This window comes from Paramormyrops kingsleyae, chromosome 8 (genome assembly GCF_048594095.1).
Source record: "Paramormyrops kingsleyae isolate MSU_618 chromosome 8, PKINGS_0.4, whole genome shotgun sequence".
Taxonomy (NCBI): Eukaryota; Metazoa; Chordata; class Actinopteri; order Osteoglossiformes; family Mormyridae; genus Paramormyrops; species Paramormyrops kingsleyae.
Genome location: NC_132804.1, coordinates 20,130,179 through 20,145,760, shown reverse-complemented (window position 1 = coordinate 20,145,760; position 15,582 = coordinate 20,130,179). Strand labels below are relative to the sequence as shown.

Sequence of the window (15,582 nt, the reverse complement as noted above, 5' to 3'; positions counted from 1 at the left end):
GCGAGAAAAGGAGAATCCTCGCTTTTAAACGATACAGCCTTGATAGTAGACAATTGGGAATGAACAATTGGTAAAGTTCGTCTTCTTCTCTCACCCAGATCCAGGAGATGACCCACCTAGATGGCTCACATTATGATGCCATCCACCACAACCCCCTGATAAACAGATCACCTAGGATACTGCCCCACCACATGAGCGCCCTGTCCCAGCTGAGCTCTCAGGTTGGCCTGCGAAGTGCTATTACCCATGGTTCCCCCTCACCTCCAGGAAGTAAATCAGCCACGCCCTCTCCTTCCAGCTCCACCCAGGAAGAGGAAACCGATTCCCATTTGAAGGTACTGGGGTGGAAACTATTTTTAATTTTTTTTTGGGGGGGGGCATATTCGCCAGCTGCACCATATGCCTTTTGAGCTTTTCCATGGTGCCTTTCAGGTCTGTAGAGGATCAGAGTGCCCCAAGAACCTGGGCAAACCTGGGGGGAAAATGACTTGGATATTGTTCATGATCAACAGTTATTCCTCGGCACAATCTAGCGACACACGATCATGAAGGATCGCATACGATATATGATCCTTTTTGGTATGAGCCATTGTAGGCAAAGCCTCAACAGTTAGTATTATGTAAAAAATAAAATCGTGAATTTCATTGAAGACATTTTGGAGTAATTATCAATGTGGCTACCTACTTGTCAGACATCCCACATCAAAAAAAACTGTCTTTTTCTATTTTGCTCTTGTATTGTTACATACTCTGATCTGCGGCTCTGAGCTTGTAGTTAGCCAGTAGTTGCCTTGAATGAACTATGTAGTTTTTTGTATGTTGCCTTTTGATCCAGCCTGAGCTCTTAAATATTTAAGCATCAGAACCATTCTGATCCCAATTTAACCTACCCTGACATTCCTGAATGCTTCTTAGAGAGATTTGTTTTAAGGGGTGTTTATGTTGAGAAGTAGGCTGGGAGAAAGGTATTTCTTCATTTGACCCTTGAAGTAATAAGCTATTGATCTTCGCAGATTTGTCATGATCTGGAGAGAAAAACGGTGCCACATCAAGCATGGCCCATTTTTGAGAAAAACACTTTTTTCCCCCCTGAAAAGTATCGCGGTGTGTGCAATTTTATAAAAGGGACAGATTCTCTTCACTGCAGGGATCAAATATAACAGCCAATGCTGCTGCTGTATTTTAGCAGATGCAGATATGTTTCTAAAAACAGTGCAAACAAGATGGATTGAAATTCAAATATTAGCTTTGCTTTAGTGAATCATAACAACCCTCATTTCAGATCACCACTACAACAGTGCTACAACCTGTAAGTACACAAAACAACAAATAGGGAGAAGGACATTTTTAATGCACTGCAGTCTCATACTATTCAAAAGGTCTAGAGTATTAGAGTCTAGAGCACCACACATAAGCGGAGTTTGATGTTTGCGCTTGTGGGGGCAACACTGCATCTTGCTTACCTTATGTGTCGACGCACGTATCTGATGCACACATAACCTATCATTTTATCTACCTATTAAGTACCAACAAACCACTTGTGGAAAGTGCCAGTGCAGAACATGTGCAGTGGTGGTCTCGCCAATTAATTGCAATTTGGACTCAGGGCAGTTTAGAGTACCATGTATGATGTCTTACCCGTATGTTGAAGATATGTGGTAAATGATGTCAATTTCAGTTCCAATTATGATTCTATTAGCTCTTTAATATATTCAGCCTATGAATGAACAGAATCACCCTAATTTGTATGTACAAAAATGTAGTTTAATAATACAGTGGAATACTGTGCTTATTTTAGGAAGATTTTTAATGGAAAAACGTGGAATTGTGACGTTTTGTGGCATATTATTGCAAAAATGTCATGTATCTTTTTAACATTGTTTTCGGAACGACAGCTATGGATGCAGTATTAGCGATATATTTTGGGGACTTTATATTTTCCTCTTTTTATTTTCATGAATTATATATTTTAACAACTGAAAATAAATCCCTGAAAGTGGCAGGAGAATGTGGCTGAGTTACTGAAGCTCTTTAGCATTTAGCCAGCCAGCCATCGTTTAAGACATACTATTCTTCTGTATTTAAGTTGGGCCATATTCTGTGTTTCTTTTAGGATTTAGCATTAACCACTGTTCAACAGAAAAATGTGATGAATCCAAGCTATTTACTGCCAAGGGGAATTGGGTTTCTGCAGTTTTCGGAAAGCAAATTCCCATGCAATTTTTGTATTTTTCTTTTTAACACAGTTTGGTTTGAATCATACTTTTACACAGTCCTATCTGATTAAATTACCTCTGATATGGTTTGCATAGTGATACATGTGTGGATCAATTGACGACATAGTCACTGCAATTAGGTCAAAGTAAATCAGTGTGATGAGAACAGTATTTAATGTGACTCACACAATCCGGTGTGGAAGAGCTGTTGAAGCACCAAAATAGATTAGCTGGATTTGCAGACAGGCAAATTGTTAGATCTTAAAAACACAGTTTTAGTTCATTAAGCCTCATGAAACCAAGTTTTCAGTGGTGCCTGAGGGATATATCAGGGATGAAAGAAAGCAGTAAAACCATGTTCCCTTGTTGTGCGTTCACTTTTCTTCCCACCCTTGTAGTTTAAGAAGCATGCATCTTAGCAGATTTCTCATTTTGATTAAAAGTCTGGACGGGGGCTGAATAGGCTTGTTGGAGTTTGCACTTATACAAAAATGTTCTGATGGCAGAATGAAAAATGATTGGTTCAGAGAGATAACCAATTAGATTGTAGAGGAGGTTGGTCCAAGCAACTAGAAGAGGCGGAACCAAGACACCCTGATTGTTGGTCCCGTCTCCACTAGTTGCTAGGACCAACCTCCTCTACAATTTGATTGGTTATCTCTGAACTAATCATTTTTCTTTCTGCCCTCAGAATATTTTTGTGTAAAAAAAACTCCCAAGAGCTTTGGATATCCCTGTTGTCAGGCTCTGCAAAAGCCCTAGAAGCCTTGTAGTATCAAAACAAATGTACACCAGGCGAGCAGGTTGCATTATCAGATGTGCAGGCATTATGAGCATCTACTGATTACCAAAATTAGCATCCAACACAGGCTTTAACATCATGTTCCAAGTTGAATAAGTGATTAGCAATTTGGATAATTAACTGGAAGTTACTAGTTTGACACTTGGACCTGGGACCCGAAGATGTGAAGGCCCAGATTATAATCTCTAAGCCACTTGCATCACTGACCACGTGTTATACTCATGCAGATTGCGGCCATTTGTGCATTACCATCAGCTGCGGCAGTCCTGATTTGCCACAGACAACACAGGTCATGTTACTATGACATCACAATTATTACAGCCAATCAACGTGGCCCAGCTGCTGTGAGGATTCTTTTACAGCTGTCCAGCATCATGCCCAGTTTTATGATGTCACACATTTATGAAATGCAATAGGGCTATCATGTTGGGGAGGGGCCTGCGTAAATATGAAATAACTTATGCCACTAAATATTTCACTGAAGAAATTTGGCTCAATGACCACCTGAAGGGTTGCGGCAGCTAGGTGGTCTCAGGATTAGAACCCATCACCTTCCGGCCTTACACTATTTGTTTACCACACAGCTTTTATCAATGAACACTTCACTCTGGTCGGCTGCGTTATATTTCTGACTGTGCATTCAAAATAACCTGCCATGTTTTAGGAATAACAAACTCTCTGTAAAATTAAGGCTTTAAAAATAATGTTTCAAATAGCAGAGAACAGCCCAGCTCATGTAGCACCAGTTATAAATAAATATTTAAAATAAAAATTTTCATTATATCCTTGAGATTTCCCTGGATAATTAATGTGCCTTTATATCAAGCTGACCGAACACAAAATATCAGTATCTAATCGTTGTTAATTATAACGTAATATTCCATACAGTATAGCACACAATGGATTCCAGAAATATCTTCGTATTACAGTTTTTTCAATTGTAAATCAGTAATGTAATTAAGTGTAGACGTAGACAGTTACATTGTTTATCCCCAAAGGAATTCCAAACTTCCTCAGAATGCATAATGCATTCAATTGCTTAAAATGAAACAATGTTGTGGTATGGTTTCTGTTCACTAATGTTTAGAAGGTCCATTACCTGGGTACTATGGGCAACCATAGTTAGACAGGCCAACTATTATTGGGCCACTGATCGTCCCCCCCCCCCCCTTCAGATTGCCGGGGAGAAGCGCCCGCCCTCGGAGATGATCAAGAAGCCCAAGCCCCAGAAGAAGAAGAAGAAGAAGGACCCCAACGAGCCCCAGAAGCCGGTCTCGGCCTACGCGCTCTTCTTCAGGGACACGCAGGCTGCCATCAAGGGCCAGAACCCCAACGCCACCTTTGGGGACGTCTCTAAGATTGTGGCCTCCATGTGGGACAGCCTGGGGGAGGAGCAGAAGCAGGTGAGGCGCGCGGCCCCTGCCATCACGCTCACGTATTTCCCTGGATATATCACGAAGTACACCCGCTCACGTAAATTTCTATAAGTAAATTACGTGGTGATTTTATTTGAATACTATTAATCACAGAAACTGTGAGTGCATTGAATAGCTCACAATAAATGCTGGGTTAGTTGCAAAGAGCCAAATTATGTTAAATTGTGTTACATTTTTCTGCTTTATGTACATCAGAGGCACCGCGAGCGATGCCTTGATGTAACCACTGAAAAATGCAGACAAGGATATTCCATCAGTTGACGACAGTCTATGTTTATGAGCTATCTACGCTTAACTGGTTGAATCGCACATCAAATAAAAGAATCAGACTCCTGCACCAAATGCTGCTGGGGTGCATTAATCCATCGCATTACTTCTGCGAGTGAGCCCCCCCCCCCCCCCCCCCCCAAGCCACTTTATGGCAGGGGCTGCATATCCCGCTGAATGCAGTGCATTTTTATCCTCCCCCAGTCGGCCCCCTCACAATGAATCTTCATTTCTCTCCTGACACTCTCAAATGTGAATCCCTCATTTCCTGTCTTTTTATTTATATCTGTTGCCTGGTGATTTGATCATGCTGAGAATATAAGATTCACAATTGCCTCATCCTTGAATTTGCCTCAAGGACATCTGTTCAGGAAATGCAGGCATTGTTTGTGAATCTTAACCCTTTCAAATCTGGCGATCTCATTCGCTTACATTTTCATTGCTAAAGATGCATGTTTTTTTTCCCCTCACAACTTTTTTTTTTTTATTATCCACAATGTTTCATTTCACTGTGTTTAATTACAGCCAACCTAAATTTCTGCACATCAGTAAATCTGTGGCTGCCACGTAATTTTAGCCAAAAAAATTATATCAGGATTGTGTAGTTTATCAATGATTTCCTTATATATGCAAACAAAGTTTATTCTCTGCACTTTTTAAGGTGCATGTCAATATTTATTGAAAAATTTCACCCAATTTCGTCATCAAAAGGCACCTCTTTTTCTGACTGTATTATAAGCTCTGGGGAGATCAGCGTTTTTGTGCTTTGCAAATCAGTATTTTCTGATATCGGTATCAACAACCACCATACATTTTCTATTAACTGACTTCTCAAACCCTTTTAAAATGATTTTTGGGTGCAAATCAGTTCTAACCCTCTGTAATATTACCCACAATTTCCAGTGAATCCTTGATTAATGGCAAAGTTCTTGCTATCAAATGTGGCCTATTATTATTATTCTTATTATTATTATTTATATTATTATTATTGTTGCTTAAATATCTGATTGATGCAAAATCCTGCCCTATAAATATGAGGAAGAGCTCTTATAGAATACAGTTGTACAGTCCTCCTTAAGAGTTCCATCCATCTATCCATCCATCTATCCATCCATCCATCCACTTTCTGTAACCGTTTCCCTATTCGAGGTCAGGGGGGGGGCCGGAGCCCATCCCAGAGGCTGAGGGCCCTTCAGAATTCCATGTCCATTAAATCAAAGAAATAATTAAATATCCCATTTCATAAGAAGAAAGAAAAGCTGGCTTTTTGCTCTCTTAGCTAAGACTACGCTCAGGGTATAAAGTTACCTTTAAAGAAGTTTCAGAACAAAGTTATAATAAATTTTTAACACTTTTTCCCCTAAATGAACTCAAAAAATGAAATAAAAGTTAATTACCCAATAAATGAAATTGCTGGCAGTTACCTGTAGGTAAGGATTTAATAAGCTGACTCTTATGTGGTGGTCTGCCAGACTCTGACTTCTGTCTTCAGTTTCTTCTATCATCTTAATCATTCCATGCAGCACTATTGTGATTTACTGTTGCAGCTGCAGCCAAATGTGTTTTCAATGAATTTCCAATTCGGAATACTCATCTGGCCCTGTGGGATAAAAGGCTTACTTTGAAATATAATACGCCTGTATTCCTTTGAAGTTGGTTACAATCTAACAAATGTCACCTGCAAATATTTCCTATTTCAAATTTGCGCTCGAGCGTTGAAGGGGTTTTCATGATGGGTTTAAAAAAAATGCCAGCAAGCTTGTGAAGTCTAGCAACCTTCACTTTCATGAAATTACTTTTTTTTTTGCATAAAATGATTCTTTACATGGTTTATATGTTTAATTTCACCTGTTTCATTACCAGAGGAGGAGATCTCACACCTTCTCACGGTTCACTTCTTTTGATCAAATCATAATTGATCGCACGATTACGATGCTAATTTTTTCTCTCTCTCTCTCTCGAGCCCCAGGGCAAATGATTAACAACAGGTTTCAGTAGGTAATGACGCAAATAGCTGTTATTGTAAAGGATGAGGAGACATTTATGCTCAAAGAGGGTTTAAGGTCTTTTTTTCCTTCTTCCAAATGACTGGGAATGGAAGTGATTTGGGAGTGCAATGGAGGGTGATACCATTGAACGGGGGTTGGGGGGTGGGGTGGGTGAAGGCTAAGAGACCTAGCGTAGCTTTAACTCCTTACAGCTCAGCGACTGCCAAAGCTCCTTTTTCTCCCACTGTGGGCACAAACAGGAAATGCAGTGGAGGGGGTAGGAGTATCGCTCTGGGGGCATCCAATGGCTGCTGGTCAGTTTCTCTTCCAGTTGAGGTACTAGTTTGGAACCATATAAAACCATGTAAAAAATCGCAGGTCCTATATGGGCAAAGTACTGCAGTTTTTCCCAACCCAGTCCTTGGGGACCTCCTGCCAGTCCACATTTTTACTCCCTCCCAGCTTGCTGCCACAAAATCCACATTTTTTGCTGCCATCCCTGACAATCGGGTTGGGAAACACTGCAGTGATGTATGCAGGCCTATATCCTCTCGGAAGCATCCAGCATCCATTCTTATGCCTTATAGCAGAAGGATACTATTATTGACAAATGTGTATTAACAGTCACAGCAAGGCTGGAGCTCAGTCATATTATCTGCAACATTTTGTAATGGTGCAAACTTATATATAAATAACTAAAATTACTAAATAACTAAAATGGCCCCAATAGTATGAAATTATTCTTTGCTGATATAGATATTCTATAGCAATATAGCAAACATGTTAATATTGGGTGTAAATTTAAAGGCAAGAAATCACACAGTGCACAGTGATTTAAGTGAAGGAGCAAGTTATGAAGTAAAACAGCAAAAAAAATCATTTAGTTATTCATTATAAAGTATGCAATTTGCTTATGTCATAAAAACCACTAAGATTACGGTACTCATATCAGACCGTACATCTATTCTTGAAAAATGGGGCGAATGCTGTATAGTGTTGATATGAATTTGGGTCAGTTATTTGATTCTTTTTTCCTGACTTTTTCGATTCCCAGGGGAGCGCAACTTTTCAGTCCCCGACTACCTGCACGTGTGCATTAATCCGTTTGTTGCTGATGATATCGGTGTCGCGACGCTAGTTCATCTTTTAAAGAGTTGGGTGCGATTCCCATCTTGCCAGTGATCAGTATCCGAAAAGAAAACCACGCAATTTATGCGCGTCACCGCGCCATGCCGCCATCCCTTTGGCAATAATTCGGCGCGCGTCACTGGAGCTCACCTGCCGCTAAACAGGCGTCCCTCTGTCGCCTTTCACAGCCTCTGGTAATTGTTCTTGCCTGTGCCAGCGGGGTCTGGAGTTATTGTCTTCTATAATTAACTGGTTATCAAACAAGAACCTTTCATTAAGGTACAATTACTGGCTAATTCTAGCGGGACGTCTCGATGTCAGGATTACGACCACAGCATATGCGCTTTTCAGCTTAGTTATTTTTAATATGTTTCCGACCCTGTAGCCTCGCACGGCTACAATTTCTAATGAATCCGCTCACTTTGGGATAATTAGAGATCCTTAGGCATGGTAATTTGCTTAGAAATACCAAGCTTTCTATGAATCATTAGCTGTGCTAAATTAATTAGAAATTAAAACTGCTGGGAGTTTTTTTTTCTTAAAAGAAGGAAAGGTGACTTCTGCCAACATTAAAGGGATGAGAAAAGAGAGGAACGGTTCTGGATTTTTGTTTGGAAATATGAGTGCTATCGAAACTGGATCCGATATAAACAGCCACAGTAAGATGGGTGAGAACAGTATGTCCTCAAAACAGATCCCCCCCCCCCCCACACACACACACACACACACACACACACAAACATATTTCACTACCTTTCTTTAGTTCTCTCACTATCTCTCCACAAATGTTACGTTTTCATGTGCAGTTAACAATCCAGGAAATGCAACCGGGATCTCTGACCACACAGGTCGTGCCCAGGTTAGGGGTCAAAGGTCAGCAAGCCCCTGCTTCCCTGCTCTCACCGCCACTCTGTTCGTTTTCTCCCAGGCATACAAAAGGAAGACCGAGGCAGCGAAGAAGGAGTACCTGAAGGCTTTGGCCGCGTACAGAGCCAGTCTGGTTTCCAAGGTAACACGGGTTACGTGTTTCATATACAAGGGTCAGCGCAGATATGGTGCTGATGAATTAGACAGGGCCTTCTGACTAAGTGTGGGGGAGGGACATCGCCAGAAGTAGGAAGTAGGAATCATGCCGAAGTGGCGCCGCTCACTATGCTGCCCTGTGTTTGTGCCTGTCAGACAGTGTAAGCAAATTCAAAGCTTTATGCTGGCACTCTTACATACCTCTCTGAAAAGAAGGACCGACTAATAGGTTAGTAACTACCTGTGTATTCAAGAGGCTTGTCATTCAGCTTTGAATTGCCACACTTGTCATAGACAAGCTTCCGAGTGTCTTGGAAAAGACGATCTCCTCCTCGAGAGTGAGGGTTAGGGTTACAGTCGTTGAAAACAGCCATGAAAATGGCGATGAGCGTAGCTGTGTTCCTGTCCTTTTTCCTTTGAGATAATGCAGAGTAGATGCCGAATAGATTGCCTGTCATTGTTCAATGACTTTCACGCCCCAAGTGTCTGAATCATTTTGTGTTTATAAGCTTATCATCAATTTAAACTTCAATATTCTGCTCTCTAAATACTGTTTTTTATATATATATATATATATATATATATATATATATATATATATATATATATATATATATATATATATATATAATTTATTTATTTATTTTATTTAACCACATCATATTTATAGCCTAGGCTGAATTGTGTAATATGCTGATTACACAATTATTCAGTTTTTTAATTACAAGCACAGTAGATGTACAAGACCAGTGTGAGGATCAAACTGAATTTTGTCGATTAAAAATATTTTAGTTATGAAGCAAAAAATGTACGAACATTTTCAATTCTGGATCCCCCCTCATTTCATCCAGCTAATTAATTAAGTAGCTACAGTGCAGTCAGACAGGCAATTAAGAAATTAGACGTTGTTAATTCCTCGCCTCTTACAGCCTCAAATTGCCTTAGCTTGCAAAACCCGATCCTGTCCCTCAGTCCCTCCAGCTGTCTTGCATTTCCTTTTAAATCCACAGAAGCCAAAACTGCAAGAACTATGATTATATGCTGGATGGTTTATTCATCTGCTGATGCAGCCCTTGGTTCACGCGGCAGTGTCTATTAAGGACCAGTCCCCTCTGTCATTCGCTGTAATTAAAAATCCTGCTCAATTTGTAATGCAGACTCTCAATGGATATTTCAGACACGTTTGGTGTCTTAATAACGTGCGCAGAAGAAATGTAACATATAACTGTATCTTCAAGGAAATATACAAAAATACACACATTGACATATTATGGCTTTTTTATTTTTGTTTAGTGATTTTAATTGTTTCATGGGTTAAAGCTGGAATCTGATTTAAACCCATTACAATAAAAAACTTTTGCGCTACATTTTCTAATCAAGTATCTTCCTATGCATCTGTCTTCTGACCACTTATTCTGGTCAGGGTTATGGGTGATCTGCAGTAGGTCCCCAGCAACACAGGGTATGAAGCTGGGGCACGACCTGGATACCTGGTACATTGCAGGGCACACATACATACACACAGATATGCTTTCACACACTATGGATGATGTAGAAAGTGAGAAAGTAAACCAGAGTCACCAGAGGAAACTCAGATGACACAGGAATAACATGCAGGCTGCACATACGGGTACATTCCTGTAGTCTAACGGCCTTATTTAAGGATTGATATGCTGGAATGACTCAGCAGAATTTAATCGATTGTGTTGCAAACTGCTTGAGAGCTTTCGTCTCAGTCTCAGGTTTCCCGCTGCATTTCTCATGCGCTGATTCCGCCAGAGCGACCACAGTTGCCGCCTTCCTTTTTGCGGCCGCATCCCTGCGCTTCACATCTGGACAGCAGAGCCAAACCACAGATGAAACAATTAGCCGGATTATAATGCACATGCAGCAGATGTTCATTGGATTTATTGATATTGTAGCAGACATGAAAGGTTGTATCGATGTTTAAACAATGCAATGCTGTCTTTACAACATGACCCAATTAATGGAGTAAGTCCTATTTAGGGGAAAGGTGGAAAGGTGGAAAGAGTTCAAATATATGTTACAACTTTTTAGACACTCGTTTATTGTTTCTATAACTGCAGCACAATGATGCCTGTGCTCTTTCCACCAGTCAGCTAGACTTCCCTGCACCATGCACAATACCATGGAGGAATAACCTAATAATAATCTACATTGATGTGTCCTGTCTGTGATTCTGCTTTAAGATTCAATGACAGATGGAAAGTTATCATTATTTAGGATTTGTATATACAGTATATGCAGTTTGATTAATATGTAAATATATTTAAACTACACTACTGAACAAAAGTTATATTTAGGGTAAAATAAGCGTGCTGCTGAAACAGAGCAAAAAAAAAATCTGAACAATTTCTCAATGTGTTCATTGTATTTCATGGTTTATATTTTTCGTTCAATGACTGCCTTATGGGGCACTGTGCGGCTCTGTGGCCATGACCGGAAGGTCGTCGGATCAGATCCTGTGGCTTGCAGCGACTGGTTGACCCTGCTTTCACTACTAAACAGATAAATGGAAATCAGATTTATCATGTTTTGTTCTTTGGTAGACTGGCAGAAATGGTGATATTATATAGCCAGGATATGGGGATTCATAAATCTGTGCTGTACTTTTTCAGCCCTACAACGACCCACCGGAATCAAAGGGAGCCCAGAGCAGCCAGACGTCACACATGATGCCCCCCAAGCAGTCCCTGTACAGCGTGCCTCCCCAGCCCTCCTCTCCGTACCTGGGCCCAGGCTCCTTCCCCCTGGCTGACCTGCAGAGCTACGGGGGTCCACCCCGCCACAACTTGTCCCGGACCCTCAGCCAATCGCAGATCCTGTCCGGCATGAACGCCTCGCCGCCCGCCTCCTTCCAGATCAGCCCGCCCTTGCATCAGCAGCTCTCGCTCCACCAGAGCGCCATCCTCAACCAGCCAATCCGCATGCAGCAGGTCCAGTCCCAGCCAATCATCCCCCATCAAATGGGGCTGCAGGCCCCCCTCCACTCGCCACCGCCAGGCCAGCAGGTTAGTTAGCATTTATTAATAGTATGGGTGAGGCTGCCCCGTCATAAAGTCAGATGTACACTGTACCCAGATATTCTCAAATCTGAACTGAAATACCACTCGATACAGTCATAGCCTTTTGCGAGTCTGTTCCACTATAATCATTGGGCTGTTCCAGCTGCCCGTCTTGTCATTTATTCTACACAGATGTGGTTTAAATGTTCTTCCATCCATCTTCCATAACTGCTTATCCAGTACATGGCTGTGGGGACCCTTGTGCCCATTCCAGGAAGCACAGCATTGCCCTGGATGGGATGCTAGACCATCAGTGGTCATGCAGTCATGCACAATCACAGACTAACGGCAATTTAGAGATCCAAGTTCATCTAACCCCATATTTTGGGACCGTGGGAGGAAATGGGACAACCTGGAGGAAACAGATAAACACAGGGGGAGTATCTCCACACACACAGAACCGGGAGTGGGAACCCGACCCACTGCCCTGGAGGTGTGCGGTTACTGTGCTACCCACAGAGCCACCATGTTACCCACAGATAATTCATAGCTCATAATTCTGTTATGTAACACAACCTGAAGTGCAAGCAGGCTGCTTAAAAGGGTGGGGCCAGAAATGGTACGTTCTCCTTGTGCTCTTGTGGAGTAGAACAGGATTGGCGAACCTGGGTATGTCTAACAGGAGATCATTGCCAGCCTACACTCCAACACATCCCACCATTTTTTTCCAGGGATTCCCAACAATCCAATCTGATTACCAGAGCAGTGTTGGCTCCCAGTCCCCAGGGACCCCCAACCCAGTAGCGGGACAGAATCAGGAGTGGGACAGCGAGTACTGCAATCGTGAGTGTGGGGGCAACCTCTGCAGGTAAGCGGCCAGCGACGCAGCAAACGATCCTCTGCGCAGTTATAACTGCGACAGTTTTGGCAGAAATCTTCTGTTCATTATGCAGTCTAGGATCTTTACGTAACAAACGGATGGACCTGGTTTTCTCACTGCTACTCCTCATCTTAATTAAACTAAAAGCTTCTGGATGACATGCAAATCCATTCATCCAGAGCTAGAAGGGGGGGAAAAAAACACATTATTTGGATCTTGTTAAAATGAGTATATGCTGGATTTATTTCTTTATATGGGCAACACTAGGCAAAGCTGACTTCAGTAAGCCGTCAAAATTTCCTTAGACTGTATCTTCTAAAGTGCCTCTATGGACTGGCTTTTTCTCCGCAGCCTAGCCATTGTTTATGGCTTATATATTGAATGTTTTCGGAGTAAAAGGAGCCGACTTGATGTATGTTAGTTGGTCAGTGATGGGTGACCTCTTTTTAAACAGAATGCTTCAGTCGGGTAGGGGGCTACCTCAGATTGAGTATATTTTGTTTTAAAAAAAAAAATTGTTTCATTTTTGTTTTGTTCATTTTTGTGCTTTGTCCTTTTTTTCAGCAGTAGCATGATAGCCAGGGACAAGCCACTCTACCTCACTTAAAGCCTGGGGACTTTGAACAGAAAAGACACCAGAAAACCAGCCCCCCCCATCACCACCCACACTCCCCTCCAATATTGTTCCTGCACCCAACAACTTCAATATTTGCAATTTTGTTTGTTTTTAGAGGGATTTCATGCAAGTCCTGAAGACTACTAGTGAGCCTCTTATTTTGCCAAGCACTTAGAAAATCCTGCCCAGGTATTAGAGCCTCAGCACAGCCCTGTCCCATCACTGACATGGAAATCCTCTTTTGGGCCTCCCTTCTGGGCTCATTCAGCTTTAATATGTAAAGTGTGGTCAAATCTCCTTTTTACCGATTGATCATTTTCACTGTAGTATTTTATTTATTTCTTGCTTGCCACGTGCTTTGCCATGGACGCGTTCCTTTAGGGAAACGCATAAGGATTCCCCTTTGGTTTAAGAGTGGCCTCTGTGAATATAGTGGAAACAATGGAACAGAAAAAAGTTAAGATACATAAATTGAACATTTTGTAATATTAAAGACCTGTTAAGGTTTACCAATCTGTCACAGTGTGATTGTAAATATCACTTTTATGGGATCAAATTGGGATTCTCAAGTCCATGTTTTTTTTCCTTCTTTTAATCACTAGCTGTAATACCATGGTTTGTATTTTCATTTGTGTGTGTGTGTGTGCGTGTGCGTGTGTGTGCGTGTGTGTGTTTTGTGACTTTAAAAATAAAATGTGCAGAAATATTTTTTCAGGAGGACTTCACACACTAAAAAATTGCATTAAGAACTGTGCTCACTAGTGTGCTTCTCCAATCAGGAATGGAATCAGGAATTATGTATCTGGATTGGTCATTAAAAGCACCCCTGACACATGCACTCTAACTGCATGATTTATCAGGCCTATGGTGAACTTTGGGTTTCCATATTTCCCCATTTGATTGGCTCTCGGTCCCCCAATCAAAAAACAGAAAAAAGAAAAAAACTGGTTTAGGTAATTTTTTTTAAGTTAAATGTGAAAGGCTACTACTACTACAAAAGTAAAACTTAAAAGTGGATTTATAGTTTTCAGGTAGTTTTGCTTGGTGTTTCAGAATTGTGTTAATATCATACTTTTGATTTTTTTTTACGGAAAAAAATAATAATGCATTTCATTTCTGAGATAATTTTATATTCACTGTAGCGTTTTTTGGGGGGAAGGGTTAAGTTTTTGAGGAATGAAAAAATGAAAACATTGTGTACAAGTCTGCCAAAAGTAGTTCATTTATCTGTAAAGCCGGTTATGATTATTAAGTTGTATCTTGTAATTGATTATAGTACTTTTTCCCCACAATTTGCCCATCTTTTATTTAATTATATTAACTGGTTTCCTATCTATTTATGAACAGTATGACAAAATAACTTTTTGGCTTTTAACAATGGTGCATTATTATTTTTTTTAATCTGTGTTCATTTGATAATAATGATTATTATTTTTACATTTCTTGGTTCTGGTGTTTTTGTTTCCTTGCCAGCGAGTTCATTTTTGTCATAATGCTTCTTTTATTTCAATTGTCTGTAATAAAAATGTTAAAAGTGTATTTCATGTTGTCATGTATATTTTCTGTACGTACAGTTTCTGCGTTTAATGCAAATGATAGTTCAAATGTGTCTTAAAATGTGCAAGACGTAGAATAACAAAAAAAAATGATTTCATATATCAATAAATTTCAAAATTTAATGCAATTCTATAAACAGTATCAATTACTACTCCTTCCTGCTTTTATTGTCATGATGTATCTATGAATGTTTGACAGCCCTTGCAGGGTGCAAGGTAACACTTTCTGCAAACCTCTCTATATTACACCTTCGTTTTGCTTCCAGAACGCACCATACTTTCAGGATATCATATGTTAAACAACGTATTTTCATCATTGTATTTTTTCATAAATATTATTATTAATATTAATTATAAATATTGATTATATAAAAGTCCTATGTGGGATCCTTTGCTTTAAACATTAAATGTACTTTTATTATACATTGAACAATGATATTAACCAACTAATTCTTTTAGCGTCTGTGAAATCGAGTCACTTTCCACATAACTAATACTGGAAGCTATAGACCTATACATGTGCTAGATTTCCATGTTGCATAATACTAACTCTAACTTACAGTTTTTGCTAATCAATGGGCAACTGAAGCATCACATCCCTGTATCCAGTTTAATTTGAACCTCCACAAGGCTGATTTAGCTTC

At 40.4% G+C, this 15,582-nt stretch overlaps 1 protein-coding gene across 10 annotated transcripts in view; it reads left to right on the top strand.

The window, feature by feature from the left end:
• The window catches only part of tox2 (TOX high mobility group box family member 2), an 84,799-nt gene extending 69,712 nt beyond the window's left edge, over positions 1–15,087 (top strand). For 7 of the 10 annotated variants that reach the window (XM_023836363.2, XM_023836366.2, XM_023836364.2 and 4 more), the window contains 6 exons: positions 99–335; positions 4,194–4,421; positions 8,766–8,846; positions 11,500–11,892; positions 12,618–12,754; positions 13,331–15,087. In XM_023836363.2, coding sequence (XP_023692131.1) covers positions 99–335; positions 4,194–4,421; positions 8,766–8,846; positions 11,500–11,892; positions 12,618–12,754; positions 13,331–13,373 — 1,119 coding nt within the window. In that variant the 3' untranslated portion in view covers positions 13,374–15,087. The remainder of the gene's footprint in view (positions 1–98; positions 336–4,193; positions 4,422–8,765; positions 8,847–11,499; positions 11,893–12,617; positions 12,755–13,330) is intronic. The other 3 variants (XM_023836369.2, XM_023836368.2, XM_023836362.2) reach the window with 2 other exon arrangements.
• The last annotated feature ends 495 nt before the right edge of the window (positions 15,088–15,582 follow it).